General features: G+C 44.6%; 1 protein-coding gene across 1 annotated transcript in view; it reads right to left on the bottom strand.

Annotated features, from left to right (window-relative positions):
* Positions 1-12,763, bottom strand: part of DCUN1D5 (defective in cullin neddylation 1 domain containing 5) — a 41,454-nt gene that overhangs the window by 12,511 nt on the left and 16,180 nt on the right. The window contains exons 5-7 of the mRNA XM_082245456.1: positions 8,446-8,537; positions 4,720-4,828; positions 1,702-1,806 (exon numbers count right to left, since the gene is read on the bottom strand). Coding sequence (XP_082101582.1) covers positions 1,702-1,806; positions 4,720-4,828; positions 8,446-8,537 — 306 coding nt within the window. The remainder of the gene's footprint in view (positions 1-1,701; positions 1,807-4,719; positions 4,829-8,445; positions 8,538-12,763) is intronic.

Below are 12,763 nucleotides of genomic sequence, written 5' to 3'. Positions count from 1 at the left end.
CAGAGTGCCCCCTAACATAAAATGTGCCCATCAGAGTGCCCCCTAACATAAAATATGCCCATCAGAGTGCCCCCTAACATAAAATGTGTCCATCTGTGTGCCCCCTAACATAAAATGTGTCCATCTGAGTGCCCCCTAACATAAAATGTGTCCATCTGAGTGCCCCCTAACATAAAATATGCCCATCAGAGTGCCCACTAACATAAAATGTGCCCATCAGAGTGCCCCCTAACATAAAATGTGTCCATCTGAGTGCCCCCTAACATAAAATATGCCCATCAGAGTGCCCCTTAGCATAAAATAGGCCCATCAGCGTGTCCCTTATTTTATGTTAAGGGTCACGCTGATGAGCAAATTTTATGCTAAGGGCATATTTTATGTTAGGGGGCACTCTGATGGGCACATTTTATGTTAGGGGGCACTCTGATGGGCATATTTTATGTTAGGGGGCACTCGGATGGGCATATTTTATGTTAAGAGCAACGCTGATGGACACGTTTTGTTTTGCCATTCTTTCTGAGTCATAGCAAAGACTTCAGATTCGGACCTCGGCCCAAAGAAAATTTTAGCAACCGGACCTCCTTGAATTTTAATTCATTACCCCTGGTCTATACTGTTAAAAATCCAGTAATACACTGTCTCAACCTGCTTTGCACATGCTCAGTTGCTCTCTGGTCTGGGCACGGTGCCTAAAATATGAGCCACTAGCAGTGATGGCAAACCTTGGCACCCCAGATGTTTTTGAACTACATTTCCCATGATTCTCAACTACACTGCATGAGCATCATGGGAAATGTAGTTCCAAAACCTCTGGGGTGCCAAGGTTCACCATCACTGCACTAGAGGCTGATTAACAGATAGATTCAAGATTTACTGATGCTGAATGGGGAAGAAAGCAACAGGAATAATACAGACCGTGTGAGGGAAAACAGGATTAGGAAGGGAGAAAAAGAAAAGCAGTAGAGGTGACAGGGCAAACTCTGCTGTCAGGGATACAAGAGAGTTAAAATTACAAGGACAGTGTCTTATCTCCCCTCTCCTTTATCCTCTGTCAGCTGCCTGTGAACTTCAGCACTGTAAAGCTTCTGTCTGCCTTCCTCCCTTTAAGGGCTTGTTCACACCACAATTTCTGCATTCTGGATAGATTTCTCAAAGCAGGTTTTTGATGCGTTTCAGTGCGTTTCCTCCCTTCTTATTTCCTTCATCTCAATTGAGGACATGTGCATTCTGGTTGCATTTTTGATGCATTTTGCCATGTTCTATAAAGAAAAAAAATGCAACATGCTCTACTTTTGTGACTGCGCTAAAATGCACTGCACTAGTGTGAACTAGGGCCATTGAAATCCATGTTAAACACCTTCAATGCATTTTTGATGCAGAATACAAAAACGCATTGGACTGCATCTGGTGTGAAACAGCTCTTAACTGAACAAAGACATACAATTAATGTTGGAAATGTACATATTTAAATAACGGAAAAGGGACATATAGATTGAGACCAAGGAGAGGGCTTCAACAAAATGGCAGCCCCCAACAAGAAACAGGAGCAAAGCTAGAGGCAATTTACAGCAAACACTAATTTTGGTAGCATAATTATTAATGTAGAATGTATTTCGTTTTTTGTTAAGAACAAACCTCTTAACTGTTTTTTTTTTCCTTTATATTAAGTAGCAGAAACAGCAGCAAGCTGGGTTCGCTTACCTCCAGGTACTGGTAGAACACAGAAAATAATGGCCATGTTCTTCCGAGTACAAGTGCCAACATAGTTTTTGCAGTATCTATGTCCAGACTTCGCTGGACCTTGTCCTATGGAAAACACAAAATTTTCTTACTCCAGTTATAAAGATGAATCTCCTTAGGTCAAATAAGTACATGAAACTAAAGGACATTATAGACTTGACTAATTTACATGTACACTCTATTGGTTACATATTTGCTATACTTTAAAGGAGTTGTACAGTCAGAAGGTATTTTATCTTAATGCATTCTTTGCATTAAAAAACCCTTCTGTGTGTAGCAGCCTTTCCAGCACCCCCTAATACTTACCTGAAACCCATATCTGTCCAGCGATGTCCACGAGTACCTTCGGGCCTCCGGGACTCTCCCTCCTGATTGGCTGAGACAAAGCAGTGGCAACATTGGCTCCTGTGGCTGTCAAAGTAAGCCAGTCAACCAGCCAGACAAAACGGGAGAGAGAGAGGGGCAGCTCCGTGTTCAAATAGACAGATGGAGCTGCAGTTGGGGCTTGGGTGCCCCCATAGCAAGCTGCTTGTTGTGGGGGCATTCGACTGAAGGGAGGGGACAGGAGCTGAGAAGAGGAAGATCTGGGCTGCTCTGTCCAAATCCACTGCAACAGAGCAGGCAAGTATAACAGGTTTGTTGTTGTTTTTTTTTTTTTAAAACGAGACTTTACACTCACAAAGTGGTTGTACACCTTTGATTTTTATTTTTTTTTTGTATAAAAATAACAAACCTGTAATACTTTACTACCTGCTCAGTGTAATGGTTTTGCACAGAGCAGCCCCGATCCTCTTCTTCTGGGGTCCCCCACCAGAGCTCAAGGCTCCCTCCTCTTCATTGGGTGCCCCCACAGAAAACTGCTTTTCTTATGGGCACCCGTGCAGGCTTGCTTCAGAGTCCCGCTGCTGAGTCTATTGACTCGGCCCCGCTTGACAGGATTTGATTGAGAACAGTGGCAGCCAATGGCTCCTGCTGTTATCAATCTATCCAATGAGGACATCGCTGGATCTGATCAGGCAATCTATCCAATGAGGACGTCGCTGGATCTGATCAAGCAATCTATCCAATGAGGACAATCGCTGGATCTGATCAGGCTAAGGTAAGAAAAAGGGGGGTAGCGCAGGTTTTTCACTGTAATGCATAGAATGCATTAGGGTGTAAAACCTTGAGGCTTTAGAACCACTTTAAGCAGATTTTAACATATGGTTGCAATTTGCAGGAAATGGTAGCCCCTATATTACAAAAAATGCAGCGAAATCAGCAAGACCCCTCTTTTGTGGCAGGTAAGAAACTAACCTCCTAATTGAGAGTTCAGTAGAGAAGACAAGGCCACAAGCATATCGCACTACCCATGCACTTTTTTTTGTATGGTTGGCACTTGTTCACATTCTGCTGTCAGCGGGGAATTGCTAACAGGGATAAACCACAGTTGTTAGGACGCTGGCAGGTGACGGCTCCCAAACAACCTGTGGCTCTGAGCTAAAATGTCACAGCAGGGGGGATTCCTGCATCCACCTTGCTTATGTAGATATAGGCAATGGTTCTTTTTTTTTTTTTCCCGGTCAGCCCGCTTAAAGCTGACAAGACTGCTCCTCCGTAAATACAGCATTGTCACCCCCTAGAACAGAAGTGTGTTACTGGTAGGATCACCAGATGAAAAACATCTAATTAATTCAGCCACCATATAAGGAATTGTACGCTATATTAAAAAAAAGGTTCTTAGGTGTAGATACACTTTAAAGCTGAGCTCCAGGAATTCAGCTACATTGTACAATGTGCTGAATTAGTAGAAGTCCAAGGACTCCTGGCGCTTCGATGCTGGACCCAACCTCTGGTCTCAGATCGAGAGGCTGCAGAGTAAGTAGCATGCAACCGCTGTGCCCCGCCCCCAATCCACACATCTCTGCCCAATCGTAGAGCACTTTGTATTAGGTGAACTCATTCACAGAATCCAAAGCCTTCAGTGAATGAAAAGCAGATGGGAGGAGCTGTTAGAGATGCTGTGAGTGAAAACACCCTCTGACAGCCCTTCTGTTGTGTGAGGTCTGTCAGAGTCCCAGGAGTGTAGTGATAGATACCCTTCCCAGAGCTCTGTAAAAAAAAAAAAAAAAAAAAAAAAAAGTTACTAAATTAAAATGTGTATTAAAAGAGATAAGCCCACTAGGTGGCATGCAACTCGTTGGATTGAACTCATAGTATGCCAACACATTTTACAAAGTGGCTGAATTCCTGGAGTTCAGATTTAAGCTTGAGCCTTTTTGTAGATGCCCGCTTAAGTAATGTATTCTACAGAAGAGTTTGGTATCAATTTGTTGAGATAGCTAAGGAGATAAGATCAGTTGTATTTACCTCCCCCTCATTTTAATCTGCTAGTCTGCCATAACAACATACAGGCACACACGCAGGAAAGGAGCAAGCCCTCAAAAACTAAACCTTGTTTACGAAAAGAACCAAGACCAGCTTTCTACCTTTAGCCCCCATTCACATTAGGTCACTCCGACTTCGGCGCAACTTGCACGGACTTCACATAATGGAAGTCTATGCAAGTCGCCCCGAAGTAGTACAGGACCCTTTTTCTAAGTTGGAGCGACTTGTGTCGCTCCTATTAGAACGGCTCCTGTATTACAGTATGGGAGTGACGGTGCACGACTTGTCAGGCTGACCAAGTCGCATGACAAGTTGTGCCAGTGTGAATGGACTCTTATATTATTGAATAGTAAATACTATTACTATTTACTAGTAAATACTACAACCCTCAGCTGCCAGTGACCAATCTACATCTCAAATGCAAGCTGACTGAATTAGGAAACTTCTTATATTACATTCAGTCAGCCTTGAAGGCTGAGACCAGTCTCATGGGGTGTTAAGAAATCTAAGCAGCAAATTAAACTTGTTAGGTCCCAAATTCCTAACAAAGTTAAGCATTTTGTATGTGGACCGACACGGTCTACCAAAAGACACAATACGATATGTACTTACCCTTGCAAAATCAAAAGCATATCTGTAAATATTCTTAAAGGCAGTGTTATCGTTCAGTTGCGCTCGAAGATAGTCAAATTTACCCTGTAACTTCTCTGTGCAATCACATCTTAAACACAAGCATGAAACACAGATTAACATCACAGAGAAATCCTTTTGTCTTTTGCTTCAGAGGCTCCAAGAAAGGATGAAGCAAGAATATTTAAGAAGCAGTTAAAATGGAACTATGGGAAAAATCAACAACTAACATATGATGCAGTCTGTTACTAGCATTAAAACACAGCAGTGTTAGTATTCGTTGACCTGCCAGCAGATCTGCTATTTCCCATTTTCTTTAATGTGTTTGTAACCAAAAAAAAAAAAAAAAGACCCCGTTCCCTTAAAGCACAACATACAGCATAATGCTTGTGCACTGCAATTGTGACTCTTTATGCTGTAAAATACCTGGTTGATCCTGCCTATTCCTGTGCCCCCCCTGGGCGTGTCTTTTAAAGGCAGCTTTGGAAATAAGTGTTTTACATAGTAGAGAATACTTCAGGAGTCCGTGATGACGAAACGCATCAGGGCGTGAGCACGTGGCTACCAAGGCAACTCTGCACAGCGTCCTATGTCACGCTGTCGATACGGCCGTAGAACCAGGAAGTCAGTTACAGAGGCACCCGGTCCTTGCGGCGCGGTGGAGGCAGCGTCTGTGGCGGGAGAAGCAGGGGAATTCCTTCGGTACACCTATATGCTTGAAATTTCTTATCCCATGTGAGCGCAAATCCTTTTAAATCAATAAATGTTTTGTGTGGTACATGTTACGCTATGGGTCCCCTTGCTTTCATTGCATGTGATCATAATATGAGGATATGAGGAATCGCTGATCCATATTGACAAGCCTATGCCAGGACCTGGAGGTGGATTGCCATTTGATAGTGGAGGATCACTTGATTTGGTTAAAGCGCTTTATCCTTGCAATAAGGGTACGTTTTTAATACCTAGGGGAGCACGGCGGTGTGGTGAAGGCTCTTGGTGGTATTTTGGTGAATAGAGGAAGATCTGTCTTGGGACTATTCCACACTATTCTACTCTTTCCATTGCCGTGAAAAAGAGACTTGCATCACTTATTGTTGCATGCTGATTTGCCAACAGGACATTTATGTTGATTGATTAAGATCATACCGGATTATATTCATTTATTTAAATTATTGACATATTCGCTGATCTTGGTAGTAAGAGTGTATTAGCGCTGCTAGTGCATATATGGGCCTGGTTTATATACGCACCTTTTAGGTAATAAAATATGTTGCAGGAAGAACTTAGCAAAACTGCTGTGTTAATCCCATTAATAGACTGCATCTTACATTTTATTTTTGATTTTGCCCATAGCTTAATTTTAAGTTAGGTTCAGGAGTAAGGTGGGTTAGGATTTAGAAGGAAAGGGTAAAAGGCCCGCTCGCACCATGTGCGTTGCACAATGCAGACCCAGCACAATGATAAGCCAAAGTTTATGCTTTCCAAAAGGCCCAGAAGATACTAGGGCACTGCATTGCTGCTTTATTTGAATTCAACACAATGCACTGCAACCTGTGGCAAGCAACAGAAATTAAAGTGTATTAGCGCACATCAGCGCATTGCATTACCAAAATGCATGTCAATTCAATTGCATTTAGCACATTCAACATGCGCTATACGCAAAGCAAGTGGTAGGAGTTAGGTTCATTTAGAATCAAAGCATATGCGCTACCAGATAGCGGTTTTCTGAGCACCTATAGAAAGTTAGGTGCCACATCCTAAATTAGAACTGATCATTAAGGAAAAACATGGACTTTAGAGACACAGGGTAGAATAAAACATATACATGTTATTGTTATACATTTAAAACAAACACATCGCCTGAAAGGCAACAGTATACTAGAAAATGATGTGATCAATAATGGATGTGACCCATAGACAAGCAAGTAGGAGCTAATAAAGTAATTAGTTATCGGAGATCTGTTCCACATCGATAAGATCCGTAGAAGACAGGTGTTGTGGCTGTCCCCCAAAGGGATATATCGGTGTGGTCATCACAGGTGCAAATAAAGATTCATTGAGCTAGAACACTCAACATGTTTCGCATACATGCTTCATCTAGAGCTTACAGTTCATTGCTCTGTATTTTGCATGTAAATGATACACAAAAGGGAACGGCAAGGAAGGTGGAATCAGGAGACTGTGAATCATAGATAATGGTTCCTGTCAATGTGATATTGACAATGAATGCGTACTGCTCATCGCATGGATACGGACTTGTCATATATACCCATGGCCAAATCGTTTTACATGTAGGCCATTCATGATATATACGAGTTGTACGCTGGGGTAGAAAAAGGAAGTACTAAGAGGGTATGCACTCCCCAAATGTGCTCCTGAAGGATATCTCCACCTTCCTAGGATGGGGAAGTGCCGCCATTGTTTTTAAGCCTCGGTTCACACTTATGCGATGCAGGAAGGCTGCGAATTCGCAGCCTGTTCCCGCATCGCAAACGCACCCCCGGCAGTTCACACTGCCATATGCGATACGCTGGGGGTGTCAATGTAATCTTAACGACACCCCCAGTTTGATCGCATATCGCAGTGCAATCTTGCAGTTCGCACAGGATTGGATCGCACAAGTGTGAACCGCTGTGCGATCCGATCCTGATGCGGCTGCAAAAAAAGGGTCCTGTGCGTGTTTGCTGCGGGTGCGGTGCGAATTTAGCCATACAAAGTGTATGGCTAAACTCGCACCGCACAGCCGATCGCATGTAATGAAGGAGCAGTGCGCTCGGACATTACATGCGAACGGCGCAGCCGCATAAGTGTGAACCGGCTCTAAATGTACAACAATAACATGTATATGTTTTATTCTACCCTGTGCCTCTAAAGTCCATGTTTTTCCTTAATGATCAGGAGTTAGGTTCAGTTTTAAAAGGTTTACAATTTAAGAGTCAAGACAAAATGTTGGAACAAACCAGTGCTTTGCCAACGCAGGACTAAATAACTGGCTTGCAGTACATTACACACACCGCTTCTTCTACTTTCCTTCTACTTGCTCTGTGCTAGCCCGTTCACCTGCTAGAGCCTAAATGACATACACTGTACTGTAAGATATGGGAGAACACAAGACTGTTCCCATCTCCCACAGTGTAGTGCTCAGGACTGACAGGAGAATAATGCAGGGAATGGCAATGTCAATATATTTGACATTTTCTTCAGCATTCAGGAAGCCTATCGCCAGAGAAGCAAGAAGAGTAAGAGGACATCATGAAAGTGGACTGATATAAAAAAAAAAAAAAAAAACAACAAGTGGCTGGCTAGGGATGGGGCCCAATCTGCAGTAAGGTTTCAAGGGAGCGTTACAGAATAGTGTTAGAGAGTGCTTCATGATAGGGAATGGATTTCACATTTCAGATAGTGCTGCCATTTTACTTTTTTCTGGAGTCAGATACCTCAAAAACAGTATGAGACCCCAGCACCAGCAGCTAATGCATCAAATTGGTGCATACTGTATAAACAAAGGAATACAGTTGGAGACAACTCTGGTGTGGTGTCAGGAAAGCGTACAACATAAAAATACATTTACAAAAATGACACGTGTGGCAAACTTTAACCCAACCATGATTCTCACAAAATAGAGTGAAATCCAGGATCAGGTTGATATAGGTCATGCCACACAATTTACATGAACAACATTGGGATAAATTAGAAAGCCATTCTTACTGTAGAGAGGTCATTCCTTTCAACCACTCCTCTTTTGTGAAAAAGCCCATATTTTCTGCCTCTAATTTCCAGGCAAGAACAAGCATAATTATCTGGGGAAGACAAGCGAAACAGAAGACAAATAAGACAATACACAAAAACTAAATCGTACAGCGTACTTCAGAAAAGCAGATTAACAGTGATGGGACAAATACCCCTCTGTTCAGTTCACACTAGAACATCTTGAACAGGGGAAAAGTTCTACCGAACATTCGAACTCTATTAAAGTCTATGGGACACGAACATGAAAATTTTTAAAGGCTTATAAGCAAGGTATTGCCATAAAAAGTGTATGGGGGGCTGGGTACTGCACTGGAGGACATGCATCAATGCAAAAAAACTTTAAAACCATCGTTTTTGTTTTTACAGGCGCAGTAATTCTAATGATGCTTAAAGTGAAACAAAAAAAAAATTCCTCTAAAATATTGTGCCCGGGGGGTCCCCTTAATGTGCCTGTAAAGTGGCGCATTTGTACGATGTATAGATCTTGCTGCAGCAATACTGACATTTCTAAAGGAAAAAAAATGTAATTTAAACTTGCAAACTTACATTTAAATAAAAAAAAAAAAAAAATTGTCGCAGGGTTCCCCCCAGTGAACCCCACGACAAAATTTAAAAAAGGCGTAGGGTCCCCCCAAAAATTCATACTAGACCCTTATCTGAGCACGCAGCCTGGCAGGGCAGGAAGGGAAATAAAATTTAAAAAAATAGTGTCCCCCCGATGTAAATCCATCGTCAATCACACCGGCCCTGGGATGTCTGGTGTGTCTGGCAAAGGTCTCTGCTTGCTGAGCCACCTGGAATGCTGGACAGTTCCCTGGACAAATCCTTGAATGATCCTGCCTTGAACCCCTTGCTCCTCCCATGAACTGCCTGATTTAAGCCACATCTCTGCACTTCCTGGTTGCCAGAATATTGTGCCTTCACCAGCCAATATCTCATCTCGCTTGTCTCTTCTGCTGCTGTCCGTATCTTCTCTACTATTCCTTACCGACATTTGGCTTGCTCCCCAACTGCTATATCTACTACTGGACCCTCTACACATCAGGCTCTGAAAAATTGGGCCTTGGGTGTTGGTTATGCCGTCAACCAAAAACATTGTTGGAAGCTAGCATAATCAAGATTCAGGAATAGGATAGGAGGCATAGGCAGTCTTCAAGGGATCCCAGATGAAGAGCAAGGAAAAGTCTGTATTTTATTAGGATGTGGGTCTTTCAGGTGCTGTTGCCAATGGACTGCAATAGCAGGTCGTCATATGTCTTGTCAAGCATGTGGTGCCCAAGTGGCTGGTGTTCTGGCCACACTTGATCTGCTTCAGACAGAGATTGCAAACAGCAATGTTGCGGTCTGCTGCACGTGTTGAAAAAAGCTCACACCAAAGAACAACTGGAAGTCAGCAGGGAGTTAGCAGCGCCCTGCAATTGTGGAGCTCTGGTGTGATGCAATAGGGTGGCTGCCATGAAGCCGGCCCTTGGAGGACATCCTGCCTCGGAGTTGTTCCGCCTACTCCTCACTTTCCTCTTCTATTCTCTCAGGGCACCCAAGAACAGTCAGTGACCTCATCATCCCCTCCCTCCTTGTCACTGGAAAAAACTTGGCAGTATGCTGCAGCTTTTGGAACATGACTGCTAGTTTCTTGTCCTTCATTGTCACCCCCTCTCTCTAGGCTCACAATATTCCCTTCATCAACCTGGGAACCAACATCGGAGCATTCAAACTGCTGCGCATCCTCCAGCATCATGTAACTGACACTATGATGGTGAGGCTGCGGAAGGAGTAGCTGTGGACAAGGAGCCTGTGGAATAGGCCGCTTTGGCACCTGTGGTGGAAGGCAAGCTAGTATGAGCCTGGGTGACAGAGGATGAGGACGGCTTAGTTACCCACTCCACCAATTCTTGATTGTTATGGCTCAATAACACAGCAAGCACGAGAAAAAAAAAGGACAAACGTGCCCCACCAGCAGAGGATGCACCATGACTGTGACCACCACTTTTCACTGTTGACACGGAGGCTGCTTGCCCTCTTTTAGTGGCCTGTGAGCATCTGCCTCTCCTTGTTGGCCTTTCGGACATGATGGGGATTTTTTGGGGGGGGTTTTATAACTTTTTATTATAGAATATGGGATGGAAATGGGATGCTTGGGTGCAATACTTTTGTGCTTGGCGCACTATAAACCATTTAATTATTGTGTTTTATTTTTGGGAGGGGATTTTTTTTTTTATAACTTTTTATTATAGAGTGGGGGAAAAGAATATGGTGCTTGAGTGCAATACTTTTGTGCACTTTAAACCGTTTTATTACAGTTTTTTTTTTTTTATAAAGAAAAACTTAATAAAGCCAAAAAAAAGAATAAGAATAAGAAGAAAACCCCTGCTGATGCAGACGGAATAGCCCCTACGAAGCAAGAAGGGGGACATCAATTATGCCCTTAATAAAGTTAGTGTTGCTGCGCCAAAAAAAAAAAAAAACACCTCTGCAGATGCAGAAAGAATAGCACCTGCGACACAGAAGGGGGGGAGTACTAATTTTTCAGCCACACAACCTGATGCTTAAAAAAAGGAAAAAAAGAAAAAGAAAGAAAAAAAGGAAGAAGAAAGGGTGTACTGTCAGCCGGGTCCTTAAAGGCCGGGGACTCTTCAACCGGAATCATGGTTGCCTGGTTTCATCTGGAAACAGGAGGGTCCACCACTGGTGGAACAGTTCTTAAGAAGGGACTCCTCATAGGGGGTATCGCCTAGCAAACCGATTAGGGACCCCAAGGGGAGGCTTTGGTCGTCCCCCACTCTTTAGTTACAATTCTGTCAAAATAGGAGGGGAAAAGGAACACCTTTGCCGCTCTGGATGGCTTGAGAGTGCCAAAGGGAACATGCGCCTCTGGCAGGGGAAGGGGGGCGCTTTTTGCCAGCCCTTGCCCAAAAGCCACCTCCACCCAGGACACCAATAACTCCAGGACCGCCATCAGTGTATCGATGGACGGTTGGGACCCGGAGGGGGATCAGGTGAGGAGATGTGCTCCAAAGACCTCATGAGTCACCTGGGGGACCCCACAAAAAAAGTGTAAAACACTGCTAAGGCAAAGCCCCCACCGCTCTGGCAGCACCACCCGGTTGCCAGTTACAGAGCACCAATTGATCCTCAGCAGAAAGGGAGAGGACCCCACCAGACTGACCACCCGGCAGAAATCAGGCACCACAGCCACCAGGAGAATCTGCACTGCGTGAGCAGCGATCAGGAATTGAAAGGATTCAGGAGTCAACACCAGGGGATGAGGAGGGGCTCCCACTGCCAAAAACGCCGCTCAGAAGGCTCCACAGATAAGACTGCCTCTGTTTTCTAAAGCAAACTACCACAAAATGGCTGAAGGACTAAACAAACATGACACTGTGCATTGCAGCACAAGGCTACAACAAAATGGCGGCACGACGAGGCTCCCAGGGACCCAGAAGAGATTCCTAGGCCTAAAAGGACAAGCACAGGCAGGACGGGGGGCACTGGCAGGAGCCCCTACCAGGTAAAGCACCCGCACAGCCAAAAGTCCCGTCGCCAGGGGCGCACCCTCCCCCCCCAAAATCGCCAGCATAGCGCCCTGCCCAGGAGGTAGACCAGACCACCCACATAGCCCCAGCATAAATGGAGGGGGAAGGGGTAGGAGTCAACACAAGAGGGGGTGCATGACGGGAAGGAGGGGAAACCCGAGCTCCGGCCGTCCCATGGAGGGGCCCACATTCACCCCAAAACCCTCCAGGGGGGACAGCTACTCACCATAACAGGAACCAGGCGGGCACCACTCCAGACAGAACCTCTCCCCATCTAAATGGGGGGCTGTCGGCCAGGAGGAACGCTGCGACTCGGACCGAGACCTGGTTGTATGCGACCTCGCGAGGTGTTTAACTCGCAGGCCAGCCCTGTCCAGTAGGGCTATGTCGCGGCCGACCTAGCGAAGAGCTGAAGTCTGTGCGCGCGCTGGCCAGACTGGGGTGACCACTGGATCTAGATTATCCAGCCAGTCACCCAATCCGGCAGTTGATTGTAGATCTCATAGGAAAAAAATAGGAGAAAAAAAAATCTAACCAAAAAGAAAAAACTAGGTCCTTACTCCTGACTAGGCAGAAAAATAAAACTATAGCAGTGAGGGGGGAGTATACCCCCTAGGACTGCCCATAGATGTAGCCAGACTTTTTTCTGCCTAGTGTCCTACTCCTGTAGGGGGCAGTATATCCCAATGGTTAAGAAGATCAGGAGTTGTGTCCGTCAATGAATGAAAAGATAAAATGTCAAA

Source organism: Pelophylax lessonae, assembly GCF_965119305.1.
Source record: "Pelophylax lessonae genome assembly, chromosome: 2".
Classification (NCBI taxonomy): domain Eukaryota; kingdom Metazoa; phylum Chordata; class Amphibia; order Anura; family Ranidae; genus Pelophylax; species Pelophylax lessonae.
Note: the sequence above shows the minus strand (reverse complement) of the source record. Positions and strands in the feature narration are given on the sequence as shown.